This window comes from Rhinatrema bivittatum, chromosome 4, assembly GCF_901001135.1.
Source record: "Rhinatrema bivittatum chromosome 4, aRhiBiv1.1, whole genome shotgun sequence".
NCBI classification, from domain to species: domain Eukaryota; kingdom Metazoa; phylum Chordata; class Amphibia; order Gymnophiona; family Rhinatrematidae; genus Rhinatrema; species Rhinatrema bivittatum.
This window is the reverse complement of record NC_042618.1, coordinates 18,242,873-18,263,476: the sequence shown is the minus strand read 5'-3', so window position 1 is coordinate 18,263,476 and position 20,604 is coordinate 18,242,873. Positions and strand designations below refer to the sequence as shown.

Sequence of the window (20,604 nt, the reverse complement as noted above, 5' to 3'; positions counted from 1 at the left end):
CACAGTTCTTTTAATTACTGAATTAAGGAGCCTGGAAGAGTTTAATTACTACTGTCTTGCTGTGGCTTGCTCTACCCATCTAATGAATCACTTTAATCATTAAGCCGGTTGATAAGCTATTAATATTTTACTTTTGCTACACTGAAAATAGAATTTGACAATTTTAAACTGGATTCTGGGGCATCCTTTAACAGGCTTTCTCCATTCCATACCAGAAGCCTACTTTTATAAAATCCTACAATTAATTCATAGACCTTGAAGACAATGCTGTTGCAGAAACAGAGAGAACAAAAATGTAAGCAGACAGACAAAAAGAACAGTGGTGCTCACTGGGCAGTGTTTGCAGGAAGTCCCACACATGCTCAGTACTAAAACTTTATTGAGCTAGAGAGATGGGGGCCATTCAGCACCTTCGGATGATACCACACTAATTCAGCCCTGCTCGTTGACAAAGGGAAAACAGGTTCATTTGAAATCGATTGTTCCTGAAACACGTATGCAATTTTATCAAAATCCAGAGGCAATAAAGGTGTGCTTTCATAACAGCCCACTTAAATTTTCAAGCAAATATATACCTAAAATACCAATTTTCAAAAAGAAAACATATACACTTTCCTTTTGAAAATTGTTCCACCAAAATTACCTGCACACATTCAGGCTTGATAAGGTGCATGTAAGTTTGTTTGTTTTTTTTATTGAGAAAAATTACATGCAGACCTTTGAAATTTGAAAAAGTACATGTGCAAGTGCAAAAGCCTCTCCTCCAGGAATGCACATGCAGGCCCTATACCTGCATATCAGGCAGGCAGCGTTACAACAGACCATTTGCCCAGGCAAAGCAGCCGTGGAAGTCTCTTTGAAAATTACCCTTTAAAGGGGGCACTTCAAATTTGGTTTCTCAAAAAGCCAGCTAAGGCTAACTGTTCATGCTGAGAACTCAGCACAAACAACACATAGTCCTACGGATCTGGAGACAGAGAAATTAACTTGTCTTCCTCTACTGAGTCCAATTCTGGAGGTGGCCCAGAGATGAGTTACCAAAAGCCATACGAGATAAAGACTTAAGGACCTAAATAGACATTGGGGGAGGGGTGGGGGTGGGGGGAGATCAAACCCATGAATACACAAGAGGCACATTGCAGTGGAAGGGAATTCTGGGAACATGATAAAAGGCTCAAAATAAGTGGCCTTCTTGGAACATGGTAAATGACCCATCCATTCGGAGCAGATGAAATTCATTTATTTTGGGTAGATGGGAATATATATTCCCATGTTCAGTCCAACCCCAATTCCTCTTTTCTCCTAGTCTTTTAACCACTGCTCTCCATATCCATCCCAAAATGCCTAAAATCCATCACAGTAATGGCCTCTGCTAGTTACCGGTCATTTCAGGCCGTGCCATCTTTAGCTTTGATTCTTACAAGACCAATATGGAAGTCACAACTAGGCCCCCCTTCTGTGTCTTAGAACCAAATTTTGTATTAATTCCCACAACCACTAAGGTTAGTGAGGCCATTGTAAAAAATAAAAATTCCAGTCTCCCCAAACTGGGTTTTTACCATAGTCCCTCTGTACAGAATACCCCGGTGCAATCAGACCTCCTTGGTGTAGGGTTGCAACTGCCACTCCTTGTAGGTTACTCCAGATCAGACCAGACAAGTAGGATGTACCCAAGCACCCCTAAACAGGGCGGGAACCCGAAAGGCACGCATGCAACACACTCTCACCGAGTGCTGCGTCTTCCTGCGCCCAAACATCCAATCGCTACTGCCTGGTGAAAGTATGCAACAAAGACCTCATCCCAGCTCTGAATATCTCCTGGGGCAACGCCAAGACTCAGCCCAGGAGGCAGCTTGTGCTCTAGTAGAATGTGTTACGCTTGGGCTCCGGTCAGGAGGCGTGAACACCACCCAGCAGGGTGGCTCCAGGTGGAGAGAGACAGGAAGCTTAGAAACAGTGTCTGGTTCCAGGCTGGGTCAGGGCAGGCAGCAATAAGCAGTGTCTAGTTCAGGCTGGGTCAGGGCAGGCGGCAAGGAGCAGAGTCTAAGTTCAGGCTGGGTCAGGGCAGGCGGCAATAAGCAGTGTCTGGGTCCAGGCTGGGTCAGGGCACAGTAAGCAGGGCAAGGCAGGTCAGAAGGCCCGTAGGCCACACACACACAGAAGGCCCGTAGGCCACACACCATAAGCGGGGCAAGGCAGGTCAGAAGGCCCGTAGGCCACACACACACAGAAGGCCCGTAGGCCACACACCATAAGCGGGGCAAGGCAGGTCAGAAGGCCCGTAGGCCACACACATACAGAAGGCCCGTAGGCCACACACCATAAGCGGGGCAAGGCAGGTCAGAAGGCCCGTAGGCCACACACACACAGACAGAAGGCCCGTAGGCCACACACCATAAGCAGAGCAGGGCAGGTCAGAAGGCCCGTAGGCCACACACACACAGAAGGCCCGTAGGCCACACACCATAAGTAGAGCAGGCAGGTCAGAAGGCCCGTAGGCCACACATACACAGAAGGCCCGTAGGCCACACACCGTAGTCAGGGCAAGCAGGTCAGAAGGCCCATAGGCCACACATACACAGAAAGCCCGTAGGCCACACACCGTAAGCAGAGCAGGCAGGTCAGAAGGCCCGTAGGCCAGGTGAGAACAGCGAGGAAGGAGGCCCGAAGGCCGCGCAAGGCAAGGAAAGGCCCGAAGGCCGCGCAGGGCAAGGAAAGGCCCGAAGGCCACGCAGGGCAAGGAAAGGCCCGAAGGCCGCGCAAGGCTAGAGCAGGGAGCCCAGGTGAGCTCGATGCCGAACCACCGAGGCAACTGTCAGGCAGGGTTATAAGGGCACACCCAGAACATAGAGTGGACAGAGGAGACGGACTGGACCTGTCCGGAAAGCCAGCACTAGAGGGACCCCTGGTGGTGAGGCGGTTGCACTGCAGCCAAAACTGTAACAGAATGCACCCGCAGATCTACCAGTGTTTCTCAATCCCGACAAATATAAGCCAAACAAATGGTCTCTTTCAACCAACGAGAAATCGTGGCTTTAGCTGCTTTGCATCCTTTCTTTGCTCCACTGAACACCACAAAGAGATGATCCAATCGCCAAAAACTGTTAGCGACCTTAAGATACTGTAACAGAATCCAATGCACATCCTACAGATGAAGCTCCTTTGACTGCGGTGACTCCTCAGATCACTCCAGAAAAGCCAGCAGTTCCATTGTCTGATTAACATGAAAAGAAGAAACCACTTCAGTAAGAAGGAGGGGACCGTACACATTGTTACCCCATGCTTCAAAATATGTAAAAAAGGGTCTCCGCAGGATAGAGCCTGAAGTTGCAAAATCCATATGGCCGAACAAATGGCCACCAGAAACACTGCCTTCAAAGGTAGGTCCTTTATATATGCTCCTCCATAAGGGCTCAAACAGAGGCCCACGGAGCACTCTCAGAATCTGTTGGAAAGGCTGTTCTTGCTTGGGCTCTTTTTTTCCACTTATGGTGAGAATGCACATATATTCAAAACTATTAGAGAGAAATATCCAACTGAATACAAGAAATAAATTCATATTTCCATTGATTTGTCTCCCAAACAGGCTTTGCTTAATGTCCCCATACCCCAAAGCGATAAATATCTGCAAATGCTGGTACAGCAAATTGTGTCCACCCCGTGTGAGATATGGCGATATCATAAGGTTCTCACTATAGCAATAACAAAAGCGAGACTTGATCGAGTGTATCATTTGGGCCAGATCACAGCATTCAAATGTAGGCACCTCGTTAAATTTGAGGGAACTTGGTCCTGTTACATTCACTGGAAACAGAACTCTACTTCCTTTCCTTAACATTTCCTTATGAAGTTGTTCTGATATGTCCCTGGGTATATTGGATTACTCCTATGCATTTCTCTCCCTTTTTCTATGCCTTATATTAGGTTATTGTTCGGGGTCTCTTGAGGGTTGGGCAGAATGGGTGGGTTGGTGGGTATAAAAACCAGGGAACCATAAGGACTGGTGGAGTTGTTGGGGTCCGTTTCACTCTGCTTACTTATGACTAAATGATGTTTTCTTTTCTCCTTTGGAGTGATTTTGAATACTTCTATTGGCTGTTTCTGGTGTCAGCGCTTGTTTCACTACCTTTTATTGGTTTATTGTTCACCTATACCCAATGAACATTAATGTATTCGCTTTGATTTATTGTGAATGCTTGTTTGATTTTGCTTCATTTATGCAACTCTCAATAGAACTTGATTAAAAAAAAAAAAGATCTAATGATGCTAGGAACTCCTTTCTGCAACTGCCGCTATCACTATGCACAATGTTTCCATGCAAAAACGCGAAACCCACAAGGCTACATTGAACTTCTGCAGATCTAAAATTTATTTATTTATTTAGAAACTTTTATATACCGGTATTAGTGGGGACATCATACCGGTTCACATACTAACAAAAGGCTTGGAAATACATATCAACAGGGAAGGAGAACTGGGCGGGGGGTTAACCAAAGGCAGTATGGAAGAATAGTTTAAAAGGAACAATGAAACAAGAACCATAACAGAATGAACAATTTACAAAATAATTATCTCCTTAATATAAGGAAAGGGAGGTCACCTGGGGGAGGTGCGGGAGATGGTGTGAATGGGAGGAACTATTCTGAGTAAACTTGGTTGAACAGAACTGTTTTTAGTTTCTTTTTGAATTTGATCGCACATGGTTCAAGGCGCATGTGGACGGGCAGGGAGTTCCAGAGAGCCGGACCAGCAATGGAGAGGGTGCGGTCGCGGGTGGAGGAAAGATGAGCTGTTTTCAAGGAAGGTACATGTAGGGTACCTTTGCTGGCAGATCTGGTAGCTCGAGTGGACAGGGGGGCATTGAAGGGAAGGTCAAGCCAGTTGGAGTTGTGGGTGTGGATAGACTTGTGTACTATGGTCAGAGTTTTGTAGTGTATACGGGAGAGGATGGGGAGCCAATGTAGATCCTTGAGGATAGGGGTAATGTGTTCGTCTTTACGTGTGTTAGTGATGAGTCTTGCAGTGGCATTTTGCAACAATTGGAGAGGTTTTATCGTAGACATGGGGAGCCCTAGGAGGAGTACATTGCAGTAGTCTAGTTTGGAGGTGAGGGTGGCTTGGATCACTGCGCGGAGATCTTGGGTGTATAGTAGGGGTCGGAGTTTTTTAAGAACGTTGAGTTTGAAGAAACCTGCTTTGAGAATAGAGTTGATGTGAGGTTTCATGCTTAGTTCGTGATCAAGAAGAACTCCGAGGTCCCTAACGGATGGTTGTGCTGAGAGAAGGTTAAGTTTGGGGTCATTAGACAGGGGGGGGGGGGAGGGGGTTGCGAGGAGATGTGTAGGAGTTCAGTTTTATTAGCGTTGAGAGCAAGGTGAAGGTTGGTGAGGAGGGAGTTGATGGCTGCAAGGCAGTTTTCCCAGTGCTCTAGGGCGTCAGAGATAGAGTTGTGAATGGGAATAATGATCTGAACATCATCAGCATAGAGATAGAATTTGAGTTTAAGGTCGGAGAGGAGCTGGCAGATTTCAAAATGGGTTGAAATGTGCCCTCATTTTCCTTGCTAAGACGGTGTCCAACCTTAACAACCTCTGCAGCAATTCCCACACTGCCTTTTGCTTGCTTTGAGATGAGCAATGGGACTCTAGAAAAGCCTCCTGGATGGGGCATGAAAATTCTAAGGTGTAACCATCTCTTTCCACCGCCAGAACTCATTGGTCTGAGGTGATCTTTGTCCATTTTCCGTAGAAGTGGGCTAATGTGTCCCCCCCATAGCCATTTGATAAAAAGCGAGGCAAAAAGAGTTTCCTTCACCATTCCCATTTCTGGGATATGAGACGTTTTCGTTCAGGCAAGGGGACTTCTTTGTCTGGACAGAAGCAGTCTTCAAAAAGACAATTGTCCTTTTGGGATGCCGCAGACCTTCCAGAGTTGAGGGCCCGTAGGAGGAAAGTCAACAAAATGATCATTTATATATATATATATATATATATATATATATATATATATATATATTGAAAAGCACCGGTCCAAGTACAGATCCACTGTTTACCCTTTTCCACTGAGAAAATTGACCATTTAATCCTACCTGTGGCGACAGAAGCTGACACTCAACCCAGGAGGTAGCCTGGGCCCTAGTGGAATGAGCTCTCAGACCCAAGGGGACCTGACGCCCTCAGGCAACATAGGCCGACCAGATAGCCTTCTTAATCCAGCGTGAAATCATCGCCCTAGAAGCCTTGTCACCTTTCTTAGGTCCACCGAACAAGACAAACAGATGTTCTGATGGCTGGAAATCATTGGTAACCTCCAAATAGCACAAAAGAGGACGATGCACATCCAAAGGATGAAGCTCCTTCTCCTGAGGGGAATCCCGGGACCACTGCGGGAATCCTGGCAGATCCACTGCCTGATTAACATGAAAGGCAGACACCACCTTAGGAATGAAAGAAGGAACTGTGCGCAACGAAACTCTATCATCATAAATCCTAAGGAAAGGAATCTGTTGCACAGAACAAATGGCTACCAGGCAAACTGTCTTCAAAGGCAAATCCTTAATTGGAGCACTGCTTAAAGGCTCAAAGGGGGCTCCGCAAGCACAGGAAGCACCAGGTTCAAGCTCCAATTCGGACATAACAGGCGGACGGGAGGGTGTAAATGTTTGACTCCCTTGAGGAACCGTGAAATATCTGGGTGAACTGCCAGCGACTGACCGTTAAACCTACCCCTTAAGGCACCTAAGACCGCTACCTGGACCCGAAGGGAATTGAAAGCCAAACCCTTAGCCAACCCCTTTTGAAGGAAATCCAACATCTGGGGAACCTCCGTTGACAATGGATCCAAGGAACGCTGGAAGCACCATGCCTCAAACAACTTCCAGACCCTAACATAGGCCATAGAAGTAGATGGTCAACGCGCCTGAAGAAGAGTGGAAATGACCTGCTCTGAATATTCCCTCAATCGCAATTGTCGCCTCTCAAAAGCCAAGCTGCGAGAGAGAAGTGATCCTCCCAATCTGAAAATATGGGCCCCTGATGGAGCAGGCGCGGAAGATGAGCCAGCTGCAGGGAACCTTCCAGCGCTATTCGAACCAGTCCACAAACCATGGACAACGTGGCCACTCTGGAGCCACCAGCACTACGCTGCCTGGATGTCTCTCTATGCGTCGGAGAAGCTGACAGATGAGAGGCCGGGGGGGTGGGGGTGGGGGGTGGGGGAGAGCTATAGAGAAGAATTCCCGTGGGGCAAGGACACTCTAAGGCGTCTAATCCTACCGAGCCCACCTCTTGACGACGACTGAAAAAGCGTTCTGTCTTCACATTGGCCCAAGTTGCCATCAGATCCAACTGAGGGAAGCCCCACATGGTGCAAATGAGGTTTCAAGCTTTGGGAGCTAGCTCCCATTCCCCCGGATCAAGCTGTTGCCTGCTGAGGAAGTCCGCCTGAACATTTTCCACCCCTGCGACATGCGATGCGGCAAGTCCCTTGAGTTGCGCTCTGCCCAAGTGAACAAAACCTTTCCTTCCAGCGCCACTGCAAGACTCCTTGTCCCGCCTTGCCGATTGATGTAAGCTACCGTCGTCGTGTTGTCTGAACACTCAAACCATTCTGTTCTCGACTAGGGGCAGAAATGCTCGTAGGGCCAGTCGGTCAGCCCTCATCTTGAGGCGGTTGATGGACCAGGATCTTTCCATTGGGGACCAAAGACCTTGAGTGGATTTTTTTAGGCAAACTGCTCCCCAGTCTGACAGACTGGCATCTGTGGAGATAACCACCCAATTTGGCAGATCCAAATCCACTCCCTGTACCAGGTTGCTGCGTAAAAGCCACCACGACAGACTGGCTCTGGACTCTGAAAGGAGAGGCAACAGTAAATGGAACTGTTCCGACATTGGGCTCCACCTCAAATACAGCGCATGCTGCAACGGCCGCAAATGAGCGAACGCCCACGGGACCAAATCCAAGGTGGAGACCATGGATCCCAGGACTTGTAAGTGATGCCAAACAGTCGATCCTTCCTCTGAAGGAGGGCCTTGACCTGATCTTGCAACTTCGTCACAAGGTCCAATGTTAGGAAAAACCATGCCTTGGGAGGTATCGAAAAGCACTCCCAAGTAAACCACAAGTGACTCTTCTGGAGAGCATCACCCTCTGGACCAATCTTTCGCAGTCCTCCCGTGACTTCACTCGAATCAACCAGTTGTCTAGTTACGGGTGAACTAGGACTCCCTCCTTGCACAGGAACGTCGCCATAACCACCATGACCCTTGGTGAAGGTAAATGGAGTCGTCGCCAGGCCAAAAGGAAGAGCTTGAAATTGGAAATGTTGACCCAGCACCTTGAATCGGAGATACTACTGGTGATCCTGGCAGATTAGGATGTGGAGATACACCTCACAGAGGTCTAAGAATGCGAGAAACTCCCCTTTGCGCACAGCGGCCACCACTGTCCTCAAGGTCTCCATGCGAAAATGGGGGACTCGCAGACACCGGTTCACCTTCTGCAAATCCAGAATGGGATGAAAGGTGCCCTCTTTCTTGGGAACCACAAAGGGAATACCGTCCCTTGCCCTGTTCCGCTAGGGGAACTGGAACAATGGCCCTGAGGTCAAGAAGCTGTTGTAGGGTCCCCTGCATTGCCTCGCGTTTGGTCCGCGAAGCTACGTGAGACTCCACAAAGGCCTCCCGCACCAAGCACGAAAACTCAAGAGCGTAACTGTCCCCCGGACCACTTCCAAGCTCCAGCGGTCCGAGTTAATCCTTGCCCACGACGCGTAAAAGCTCGACAATCTGCTTCAGACAGCTTCTACGATGGAATGGGTGCCTCTGGCTTCATTGGGAGGGTTTTCCACGTCCAGCACCCTGGCCCGTGGACTCTCTGCCTGGGCAACGACCTCCATGAAAGGACTGCTGATGCCCCGGGGCTGGCCTGGACCTTGAAGGAGCTGAAGACTACCAGTGCAAAATCTGCGAGAGTACTGAAAACGAGCTCGAGGGGGAAAAACCTTCCCTGAAGGTTTCCTATCCTCCGGAAGCTGGTTGCCTTTGGACTCCCCAAGTAATTTTACCAACTGGTCCAGGTCCTCCCCGAAGAGAAGCTTGCCCTTAAAGGGGAAGTTACAGAGTTGAGACTTGGAAGACAAATCTGCTGACCAATTCTGCAAACAGAGGAGTCTACGAGCTGTAACAGCAGATACCATACTACACGCCGAGGTCTGGAACAAAGTCATACAAAGTGTCTGCGACATAGGCAACACCTGCCTCCAATCGCGCGGCCTGCAAGGGCCCCCCACCATCAGCACTTGGAGCTACGGACACCTCCTGGACCCAACAAAGGCAGCTTCTCTGCATGAGGCTGGCACAAATAGCCGCCCGGAGACTCAGCGTGGAGACCTCAAAGGCTCGCTTAAGCTGAATCTCCAGCTTGTGGTCCTGTATGTCCTTAAGTGCAGCAGCCCTGGCCACAGGAATGGTGGTCTTCTTAGTCATGGCAGAAACTGCCGCATCCACCTTTAGTACCTTCAGAAGATCCAAAACATCTTGCGATAGGGGGTAACATTTCGCCATCGCTCTACCCACTTTCAAACCCGCATCTGGCAAGTCCCACTCCTGGGTCACCAGCTTGCGGGCCTTCTTTGGCAACGGGAAGGAAGTCGTCGGCCCCAGAATCCCATCCAGGCCGGGTTAACTCCTTCGCTGTCGGACTCTTCCTGCGACAGCTTGATCCCCAGGACCTCCAAGATCTGGGGGATGAGAGGCCAGAGCTCCTCACGCTTAAACAAGCGCACCACGCTGGGATCATCGCCCTCAGCTCATCTGAGTCCAGGTCATCCTGGTTTCCATCGCCCATATCATGGGTGAGTCCCGGATCCTGATCTACTCTGGAGACCGTGGTATCTCTGAGAGGGGGCCGGCAGCCTATCCTCGACTCGGGCCCCGTCGAACCCCTGAACGTTGCTGAAGGTTCGGAAGCCCCGTGGATACCCGCTTGGGTGAAGGCTCCGACAGAATGTCCGGCCGTGCTGGTCTCTTCAGTATCGCCTGTTTCCTAGCCAGGAACGCCAGGTGCAGCAGCAGCACAAACTCTGGACAGAACTCCCCCGAGTCGTCACCCCCTTCAGCTGGGGGGGGGGGGCCCGGTAGCACAGAGACATCCACAAAGGAGCAAACCTACTCTACAGGGGATAGAATGGGAGGGGCGTCCTCCTCCCGCAACCTCCACCACGAGCCCTCCTCCTCTGCTGAGGGAGGCATCGGCCCTGAGGAACGAAACCCTTGCCTGCCAAGTCTCTCCTCCAACAACGTTCCCTCCTGCCCCAAAGCACAGGCCGCACAGAGGGAAAAAAAATCCAGGGCCTGTGTTGCCGCACCACATGTGCAGCATGTCAGCATTTTTACTCGGGGTGCCATGAGCCGGCCCGCGCAGCCACGCAGTCGTTGGCAAAGGGGGAAATTTCCGGTGGAGGCACCTCCGCGCGGCAGCCAGAGCCAAAAATAAACAATTCCATGTAGGCGCGAAAATGCCCTCACCACAGCCATCCGGCAAGAGCCGCGAGCAGAAAAATGAGGCCTACCTCGCGCACGAAAGCCTTCCCCCCTCCGAGCTACCCGGAGTCCCGGGCCGTTGACAAGATAAGAGGGGGCCCAACTCCCTCCTCTCCAAATGGAGTGCTTGGTCCGTCCCCAAATCAGACTCCTCTTACCTTGACAAGATCTTGCTTCCTGTATGTGTGTGTATATATATATATATATATATATATATATATATATATATATATATATATATATATATATATATATATATATATATATATATATATATATATATATTTTTTTTTTTTTTTTTTTTTTTTTTTTTTTTTTTCAAACTTACTCAGTTATCCAAGGAGTCTGAGGAGGACCAGAGGAAAGGGAGCCTCTTCAGTGGTCGAGGGAACCAGGAGCCCCTGGATATCAAACCCACTGGACCATTGCAGGCGAAGCTCAGACAGGTGTGTCCAAACCCCCGGATGCCCGGCTTCTACTGAGGGATGGCCCACGAAGGTGCCTAACACCTCAGGAAGCAAATTCACTAACTACTAACTAGCTGTCTCTCTTTTTATTTTTTACTAACTAACAGACTGCAGGAGGGCACTTGTACCATCTCTGCTGGAGTCAGAGAAATACTGAGGGTCTGTAGGTGGCACTCTTGGTTATCTTGGTTATGTAGCAGTTCCCAAAGTTTTTGTTCTCTGACTCCATCTGCTGGTAGGAATGCACAACCCACTGGTCTGGACTGATCTGGGTATGTTCAGGAATCTTTGTTACAAAGAAGTAAAGGAAAAGCCAAAGATCAGTTATGCTCCATAGTAGTACAAAAAAGAAGCAAACTAGGCAGAGACAGTCCTTATCTGCCGTCAGACTCTTATGTACTGGAGGGATCACCTCCGCAGGTGGACAGTGTACTTCAGCCTCCCAGAGACTGCCAACAAAGTGCCAATTAGTGCCCAACAGATTTTTGTTTAAGTGATGAGACACATCTGCTAGGACTGATTCCACCAACTCATTTGATATAGCTCAAAGTACTTTCAGATAGTGAGGGCTCCTTAATCCTTTTATTTATTTATTTTAGATTTAGTGCAGGCCTTTTCATTAGTACCTCAAAGTGAGTAACATTCAGATAGTGCAGGTGTTCTCCCTGTCCCCAAAGGGCTCATAATCTAAGTCTGTACCTGAGGCAATGGAGGGTGGAGTGACTTGCTCAAGGTCACAAGGAACAGTGGTGCGGGTTGAACCCTGGTGGCCCTGGTTTTCACAAAAACAAATACCAGGGAATCAATATTCTCCTTGTCAAACTCTGATGTCTGGTACCTCCTTCTGTAAGTGATAACCACTCTTTGGTTATAGCTCCAATTAAAGCTGGTACCTTTTTGCTTGGTACACAGCTTTTAAATATGTTCCCATGTAATCGTGCTCAATTTTTAATCTTCTTTTAAAAGCAAATAAAATACCATCTTATATGCAATTTCATATCCTCCAACTCTCCAAAGAAGATCAGCTTAACTCATACACACAATTGTAGCCCATCAAACTTATCTTATTGAACGCAGTAAGCGGTTCTCACTGGCTGTGGTCATAAAGGTCCTCATTGTGGAGCTGAGCCTCACACCCTCCTGCCACTGCCACTGTTTTGATACAGGAGAAAATGTGCTGCTCCAAACAACTCTGCATCTTGTTTGATTATACTCTGACTTAATGAGCAAGCAATTGGTACTTTAAATATTACATAATGAAAGATATTGCCAACTTTATAATATGGGAAATTATAGCTATTAACTTACTTTTGAGGTACTGAAAAGTATAAATGTATATATTTTTATATTCAAGTTGGATTGATCATTGCTCACTTCAATGCTGTTCCTGCCCAGTCTGTGGTGAATAGACAGAAGAGGTTCATTTTGAAACATGTTTTTATTGCGAAATAAAGTGTTTAACAGTGAACAGTAACCATGCTGGAAAAGGAAGCATAAAATGTTTTATTTCGCTCACAGAACATTTGCTTCCCCCTTAATATAGAGAAAAAAAAATAAACCCACAGAATTCCTCTCCAGTCCAAACGAGTGGCTTAAAGGTAAAGCCCCTCTGGTGTGCCCTCCTGTTTCTTATAAAGAACATTTTCCTTCGATTTTTTGAAGTCTTCATTTGTCACTTTCATCCTTCGTTCCCTCAAAGCCATGAGACCTGCTTCAGTGCAAATTGCCTGCGGAGATTAAAGAGGTTTGACAGCATTTGCATCTCCACCTTCATTCTCAACTGCTCCATTCAAGGCCTGCGATTTGATAGGCCATCACCTCTATAGCCACTGCTTCCACCCCACCATTTCCTGCAGCAGCTCAGAGGTAGCTTCTATGGCACATTTGCATCATTTTGACTATTAAATAATTTCAATTTATTTTGCTGAATAAAAATACTGTATTTTTCCAACCTTGTGTCTATGAATCCTTTAGTTTTACGGGTGGGAGATGCTGGGAAAAAGATCTTGGCGATGGGAGGAGAGGGAAAGACTGAGGGAGGGACTGAAGAGGAGGAAGGAGGGAAGTTCCGGATCTTTCAGGGGAGAGATATTTTATAATCTAGGGCAGAGAAGAGGAAGGTTCTGGAACTGGGGGGGGGGGGGGGGGAGAGGGAGGTCCTGGAACTGGGGGGGGGGGGGGGGAAGAGGGAGGTTCTGGAATTGGGGGCAAGAGGAAAAAAGTGAAATTTGAGCTTACCTGCTAATTTCATTTCTTTCAGTCTTGCCAGTCATCTATTCCAGAGGTATTGTTCCTCCCACCAGCAGATGGAGACAGAGGACAAACAAATGTGAACTGATGCCTTTCCCTATATAGTCTGATGCTGCCGGGGAGAAAGATGGTAACATAGTAAATGTCAGCAGAAAAGGATCCAAGTGGTCTATCCAGTCGCCTAGCAAGCTTTTATTGTTCCTTTTAATTTTTAGGGTAACATGAGTTACTCTTTTGTTTTCATCATTTAATCTTTTGTGCTTATCCCATGCCCTGCACTTTTCCGTCCCCCCCCCCCTTTTTTTTTTTAGCTCAAGCACACAGATATACATGTATAAATATCGGCTTTTAAAATCCATGATACTCATGTGTGGCCCACATACTTGTGTATATGGATCTTTTAGTGCGAGGAACGCTTTTAAAGTTTGCCCCTAAGGAAGCAGAGCTCTTTCTTGCCTTCAGCAAGGTTGCTATTACTCCTCCTGAGTAACTCCTTTGCAACTTTGCCTGCTCAAGAGCCAGGCCGTAAGAGAAAATAGAGCTGGGTCCTCTAAGGTGAAGAAGACCTCTGATCTGCGCAAGCCTGACCAATTCCGTGTACCACGGATGCCTGGCCTAATCCGGTGACACTAATATTTCTAAACCCAGATGCTCTGCTAGTCTCCGGAGAAAACGTCCTACCAGGGGCCATGGAGGGAACATATATAGTAGGCCCTCTTTTGGCCAGGGCTGCAATAACATATCCACTTCCCTGGAGCCTGGCTTCCTTCTGCACCTGAAATTTTTTTTCTGCCTTGGTGTTCACCTAGGTTGCCATTAAATCCCACTAAAGGTGCCACCATCTGTCCACAATCTGCATGAACACCTTTTTACTCAGCTCCCATTCTCCCGAGTCCAACATCTGCTGGCTAAGGAAGCCCGCCTGCTTGTTGGCTTTAACCAGAAATGTGTACTGCTGAGAGCGTTTTGAGGTGCATCTCTGCCCACTGCAACATCACTTCTTCCTCCTTTGCTACATGGAGACTCCTTGTACCTCCTTGGCTGTTTATGTAGGCCACCTGCCATGGCATTGTCAGAGATCGCTCTGACTACTTTTTCCTTCTAATCTGGGTAGGAGTCTGTTTAGGGCTAACCTGATGGCTCTGGTTTCTAGCCTGTTTATTGCCCAGTCCCTATGCTACTTGTCCTTCGCAATGGGCTCCTTAGCCCTTCAGGCTCGCATCTGTTGTGATTCTGATCCAACTTGCTTCCCCTACCTGGGCGTCTGTCAGCTTTAGGGAATGCATCACCATGTTTATAAGGGCTTCCAAATCACCTTTTCTGAACATCGTTACAGCTGCATCCACTGCCCAGGAGACGGTGAGCTCCCCCCTCCTCCAGTTCCTTTGAATCTTCCTGGTCTTCTGTTGCTCTTATCATCTAGGGACGCCAGTAACCCTGTTGGAATCTCTTTCCCATGACAACCAGGGTCTCTTTGGGAGAGTCACTGTCTTTCCTGAAGTGTCACAGTGGATCTTCTCCTATTTTCCCCATATTCTCTAGAGTGTCCACTTCTGAGAGCCCTTTCATCCCACAATAGGTCTTATGGTTTAGTCTTATGAATTCCTGGGTCATTTAAGAACATAAGAACATAAGAAAATGCCATACTGGGTCAGACCAAGGGTCCATCAAGCCCAGCATCCTGTTTCCAACAGTGGCCAATCCAGGCCATAAGAACCTGGCAAGTACCCAAAAACTAAGTCTATTCCATGTTTCTTTATTTGGGGCCTTCTTTTCCTCTGGGATCTTTTAGACCACCCACGAACAGTATCCCTTGGCTCCCTGCAGCTCTTTCTGGCTTGACTTGAGCCCGATGCTGTGGCACAGGATCCCCCCCCAGTACTGCCTGCACACAGCTCTGATCTGGTATCCCGCCCTTTTCTTGGATGCATCTGCCTTACCTTTCTCACGGGTTGATTGGCTGCTGTTTCTCTCTCAGACTATTCTGCCAGCAAACTTTCCCTGTCATAGGTTAGAGAAAGGGAGCTCACCACGCTGTGCCGTCGCTGGCCTTCACAGCATCCACACTGTCTTCCCTTCTCAGCCCCGGGGTTCTCAGGAGGTGGGAGCACAAAGGGACAGAGACAGCGCCGCGGCGTAGCATGGTCTATTTTAGCTAGCTGCCTTTCCCTTTTTTGCTGTAAGTGGTGGGCTGCGTTCCCAGTTCTCCCGATTTTGGCTGTCTAAGGGGTGGGAAGATTGGTCAGCCTGACCGTTGCCCTTCCCCTGCTTGGTCCCAGTTTTCACTGGGGAAAATCAACCTTGCTATGCTGTTGGCCCATTTTCTCACTGTAGCTTTTTTTCACATTTTGTTTCTTGCAGCACCCGACGTCCAGGATCTGCTGGAGGCAGAGAACTGATGTTCTCCCCAGCAGCACCAGCCTACGTGGTTCTGTTTGTCCTCTGCCTCCATCTGCTGGTGGGAGTAACAATGCCAAGTGCATGGACTGGTCTAGCCAAAGACGAGGAAAGAGAAGTCCTGGACCCTGGGAGCTCTCCTTCACATCTCCACCCACGGTCTTCTCTTTCCATGCCTTTCACTATCCCAAACACTCTCTCTCTCACGCCCCATCCCAAGCCAATCTCTTTACATCTCCCCAACCATCTCAACTCCCCACGGAGCCAGCCAGTTCCACAGCAAGGACATAGCTTTCAGCCCCTGCAGCAGCGCGGCACACCACAGGATCCTGGCTGCGATACAGTCACAATGTTTGGAAGGGTTACAGCTCCTGCGTTAAATCTAGAGTAGTATAAAGCCCACATTAAACAGCCTTTTCTCCTGCTCACTCAGTTTAAGAAAGCATTCATAAGAAGGAAAAAACCCCCAAAACAACCTGCTAATTTTCGTTCCTATAGTATCACAGTTCAGTCCAGACTCCTGGGTTTTGCCTGCCCTCCAGCAGATGGAGACAGAGAGTTTCACTGACACTGGCATATAACCTGCTGTAAAATAACTAACAGTCCACCTAAAAAATCATAATGAGAATGAGTGGACAAAATCAAACTATAACCACAGTAGTACTCCTCCCCTCTAATATAACACCATTATGAGAGCAGATCTCAATATGTTAGTTGACCATCATACTAAGCATCATCGACCTGTGTGACCACTTATTGCTCAGCCTTACATTTAATCATCGGTCAATTGTGTAGACTAATTTGGGATAACAAACGTGATTGCTATTTTTTAGATTTTAATTTTCTTGCAAATAACATTTCAATTCATAACCTGACTTGCTTCTATTATATAAACATAATGAATTGCCAATACAGATTATTGTGCACTTATCTGCTTAACTTGCATGGGTCATTTTCGTATATTTAGATATAAATGATTGATCTACCTCTGGAAGGTCCTCCGCCAGAGGCTCCCCCCATCACCAGGCTCTCGCGAGGGCTCGTTTACGTCCTCCGAAAGCATAGCCTGACTCAGGACTTGTTGAACCCTGGGTCGACTCACTCGCCCCATGCCCTTTTGGGCCGCTTAGTAGGACGCAGATCCTGTGGGCCCTCAAACCTGGAAAGGCACGTCCCGCGGCCTTCCTGGAGAGACATGCTTTGTGGAGAAGTAGTACAAAATCCAGAGAAAATCCTGCTGGATTGTCTGGATCCTGCCCCAGGAGGTCCTCATCCTCCTCAGACAGAGGTTAACGGGGCCCCTGGGCCTCTATGGGTCTATCAGCTGGCGACAGCAGCGGGGGGGGGGGGGGGGGGGGGGGGGGGGGGGGGGGGCGGGGCGGGGGTGGAGAAAGACTCCCTGTCCTCCTGTATTCTCAGGTGCTGTGCAAAAGAAGCTAAAATGGCCACCGTTCCCACATGAACTGGGAAGGAGCCAGCAGCTGAATCGGCATCCCCTGCGAGGATCCCATGCCTGTCCGACGCTCTCGCTGCTGTTCCCGAGCTGACCTCTCCCCCAGAGAGGCAGCAGGTAAAAAGGCCATTTTGCGCGAGGCGCACTCGCGCTTCCCCATATGCCAGGCATCGGTTGCCACGTGGCATGGCCCCCACCGGGATGCCTGCACACAACTCGAGACTGCCGCTGCAAGGACGCAGGAATAGAAGGCAGATCCCCTGCCGGGCCACCTGCAAACTGCCCCGCTGCATGACTAACGCGCCACAAAAGCAAACAAAAGCTTCTTCTGGGATTTTTATTTTTTTTAAACTTAAGTTTAAAGAAAACACTCTGGGCGTCCTCCTGAGGGGGGGGGGAGAGGGAGCTGGCACTACCAGGTCCCCACCCCGGTGGCAAAAAAGACTGATCCAGAAAGGGTATCCAACCCCTGCTCGTCTACCTCACAACCCAGAAGGGTTGGCACCACCAGGACCTGCCAACCTTTCGAGAGGAACTCTTCTAGACTAAAATTAAAAACTAAATTTTATTTATTTATTTTTTTAAAACTAATACTCAGACTGAAGGTTTTGCACTGCCACCATCTGCTGGAGACAGATAAATACTGAGGGACTGCAGGTGGCACAGCAGGTTATGTGGCAGTGTCTGCGAAACTTTCACAGTCTCAATCTGCTGGAAGGGAGGCAAAACCCAGGAGTCTGGACTGATCTGGGCTCATACAGGGAAAAAGAGGTCACCGATAGGATTTCAATTTCAGACAACAGGAAATGAAAACCAACTATGCCAAAAGGCTCTCCCTGGTTTCACATATTATGAACTAGAATAGCCCACGACCCATCAGTAAGAGGGGAGAGGTTAATGAAATCATCTGTTTAATTTGAGCTGTGCCTCAGCAGAACCCTAAACTCATTCAGAACCAAAGCAAATTTCAGCTACGCTGGACTGGGCAGGTTTCAGTGAGGAATTAGAAGGCTTAAGACGCTCACCTTAATGTCTGCTCCAGAAAGGTCATCCTTGGCCATAATCAAATCATCCAAAGTTACATCATCTGCCAGCGTCATTCGGCTTGTGTGGATCTGAAATATGCGCTTCTTGGTCTTTTCATCTGGCAAAGGGAACTCAATTTTTCGATCAATGCGCCCTGTATGTTGAAAGACACTCAGTTTTAATTCTCTAAAGAAAAGTCATATCGAGGACAGTCCTTAAGCTAGACAGCTACGATTTGGACAACACCGCCACTAAGAAGAGGAAAAAAAGCCTTTCACGTATTTTGAAGGTTTTTCCATGAATAAAGAAATATGCTTAACACACAGCAGCATAAATTCTATCACAAATTCAAATAAAAGGACTGATCGCTCCCATTAGCACTTTTATAAAGAACAGGCTAGTCTTTGCAGAAACTGGATTCATTGGAGCCTGTGAAACAATTGACTGGATTAGTATTTGTATGTTCTTCAAATAGGTAATAAGCTCGGGGTGTTAGAAACGATCATTACAAAAATAGGACAGTCCAAAGCAATCATGCTGGTTTCACTATTACTTCCAACTGTTGTGAGAAATCAAATCTAGGCTATGGCACGATTCATTTATACTGCACTACAGATATGAATGTATGTTAGAAATGCAGCACAAAGGGGCACTGAGGGTTTTGATGCAGTGTCAGCAAAGCTTTTCTCTGTCTCCATCTGCTGGCAGGAGTCTGGACTGATCCGGGTACATACAGGGAACATGGGCTTTAAGGAAGAGAGTTTGCCTGCAAGTAAAGCTTGACATATTAGAAGTGGAAATCACATGTATCTGCTAAATTTACACAAAGGATATCTGCTATAGCTTTTTCCTTGTATACATAGTCTCAGGCATTGTAATGGCTTGTTTTATGATAAATGCAATAAACACATTCAAACATAAAATCAGATCCTTAAGAGACAATTGCAAGCCTGCCTATACAGCTGTTGGCCTGCACAGTGATGCCACCCACCTGGTCTGATTAATGCGGGGTCCAAGGTTTCTATTCTGTTCGTGGCCATGATAACTTTTACATCCCCTCGGGAGTCAAAACCATCAAGCTGGTTCAGCAGCTCCAGCATGGTACGCTGGATCTCTCGCTCCCCACCAGAATTGGAGTCATATCTGTGAGGGGTGGGGGAAGGTGGGAAGGAAAAGCAGAGCAGGTCAGATGAAGCCGCCCACAGAACACAAGGTTTGTTAAATGTGCAAGTCCCAAATTTGTACATGCTTATGAAATCTGGACTTGAAACAAAACTAAGTTAAATTTAAAAGAAAACCAGAGCTTCTCATTTTCTTAAGCTAAAATTAAAAACTACATTTTATTTATTTTCTAAAACTAATACTCAGACTGAAGGTTCCTCTTGTTTTGCTATTCCTTTACTAGACAGAGATATCACTAAAATAAACTGGATTAAAATGCAGTGTGTGGGGAGAAGAAGCAGCAAAGTCTAGATAGCTAATTTACACAGCAATAACTGAACAACAGTGCTGTACAGAAAGGCACATTGCAAATTTAGCATTTTCGGCACCTGATCCTCAGCTGTTTTCCCACAAAAAATAAAGTGATTAGGGCACAACTACAGGAAGTTTTCAGACAGATCCTCAGATTCATATTCACAATTACTCCTCTCCAGAGGTTACCCCCCAAAAAGACTAATCTTGGTATATCCCAAAACTACTGTCCTTAAACTCTCAGCACTGTGTCCTTGATGTCTCTACCTTATCAAGCATCTTCAGCTGTTATCCTGATACATCCTTCCTTCACCTATTGTACTTTTATTACAGATACATTTTACCTAAGCCTTACTACTCTTCTACTTTATCTAAATTATTCACACATCAATATAGTGTATAATTGCTGATGTAATCTCAAAACTTGTTAAAGTCACTTTCAGCTTTTTAGCTAGAAAAGCATATAAATAAACCATAACAACTAGGAATTTTCCCATAGGCACACAATGTAACTGTGTACCTGTAATTTACCTGTAACAGGATGCTGGGCTTGATGGACCCTTGGTCTGACCCAGCATGGCAATTTCTTATGTTCTTATGTTCTCTGCGACCAGCAGAACAGCCAGCCACACGAGATGGGTAATGTCATCTGATGGAACCAAATCAGTTAATTCTCTCAGCTCAGAGCTCTTCATTCTGCTCTGGGCATGTGCGGCAGTTCCTGTGCTGCCATCGCAACATGATCCTCCCTCAGTCTATTCCTTAGCAGATCTCAACTTTTCAGGGCTGGGAGGGAGGGACTGAGTGGCTGTTTGCTCTGCTGTCCTCTGAGAACACCTGCTACAGGCAAGCAACTTCACTTTCTCTGTGGACAAGCAGCACAAAAAAGCCTCACAAGATGGGACTCCAGAGCCAAGGCTTACAGTGTAATTATCGTTTTTCTTAGCATACTTGCAATCTGACAGCATGAGCGAGAAGCTGAGGATTACTTTAA

The 20,604-nt window shown here is 47.4% G+C and overlaps 1 protein-coding gene across 1 annotated transcript in view; it reads right to left on the bottom strand.

Annotated features, from left to right (window-relative positions):
• Positions 1-12,430: 12,430 nt before the first annotated feature.
• The window catches only part of PSMC1 (proteasome 26S subunit, ATPase 1), a 60,479-nt gene continuing 52,305 nt past the window's right edge, over positions 12,431-20,604 (bottom strand). Inside the window, exons 9-11 of the mRNA XM_029597777.1 lie at positions 19,129-19,280; positions 18,137-18,291; positions 12,431-12,738 (exon numbers count right to left, since the gene is read on the bottom strand). Of these exons, the coding sequence (XP_029453637.1) occupies positions 12,604-12,738; positions 18,137-18,291; positions 19,129-19,280 (442 nt within the window). The 3' untranslated portion in view covers positions 12,431-12,603. The remainder of the gene's footprint in view (positions 12,739-18,136; positions 18,292-19,128; positions 19,281-20,604) is intronic.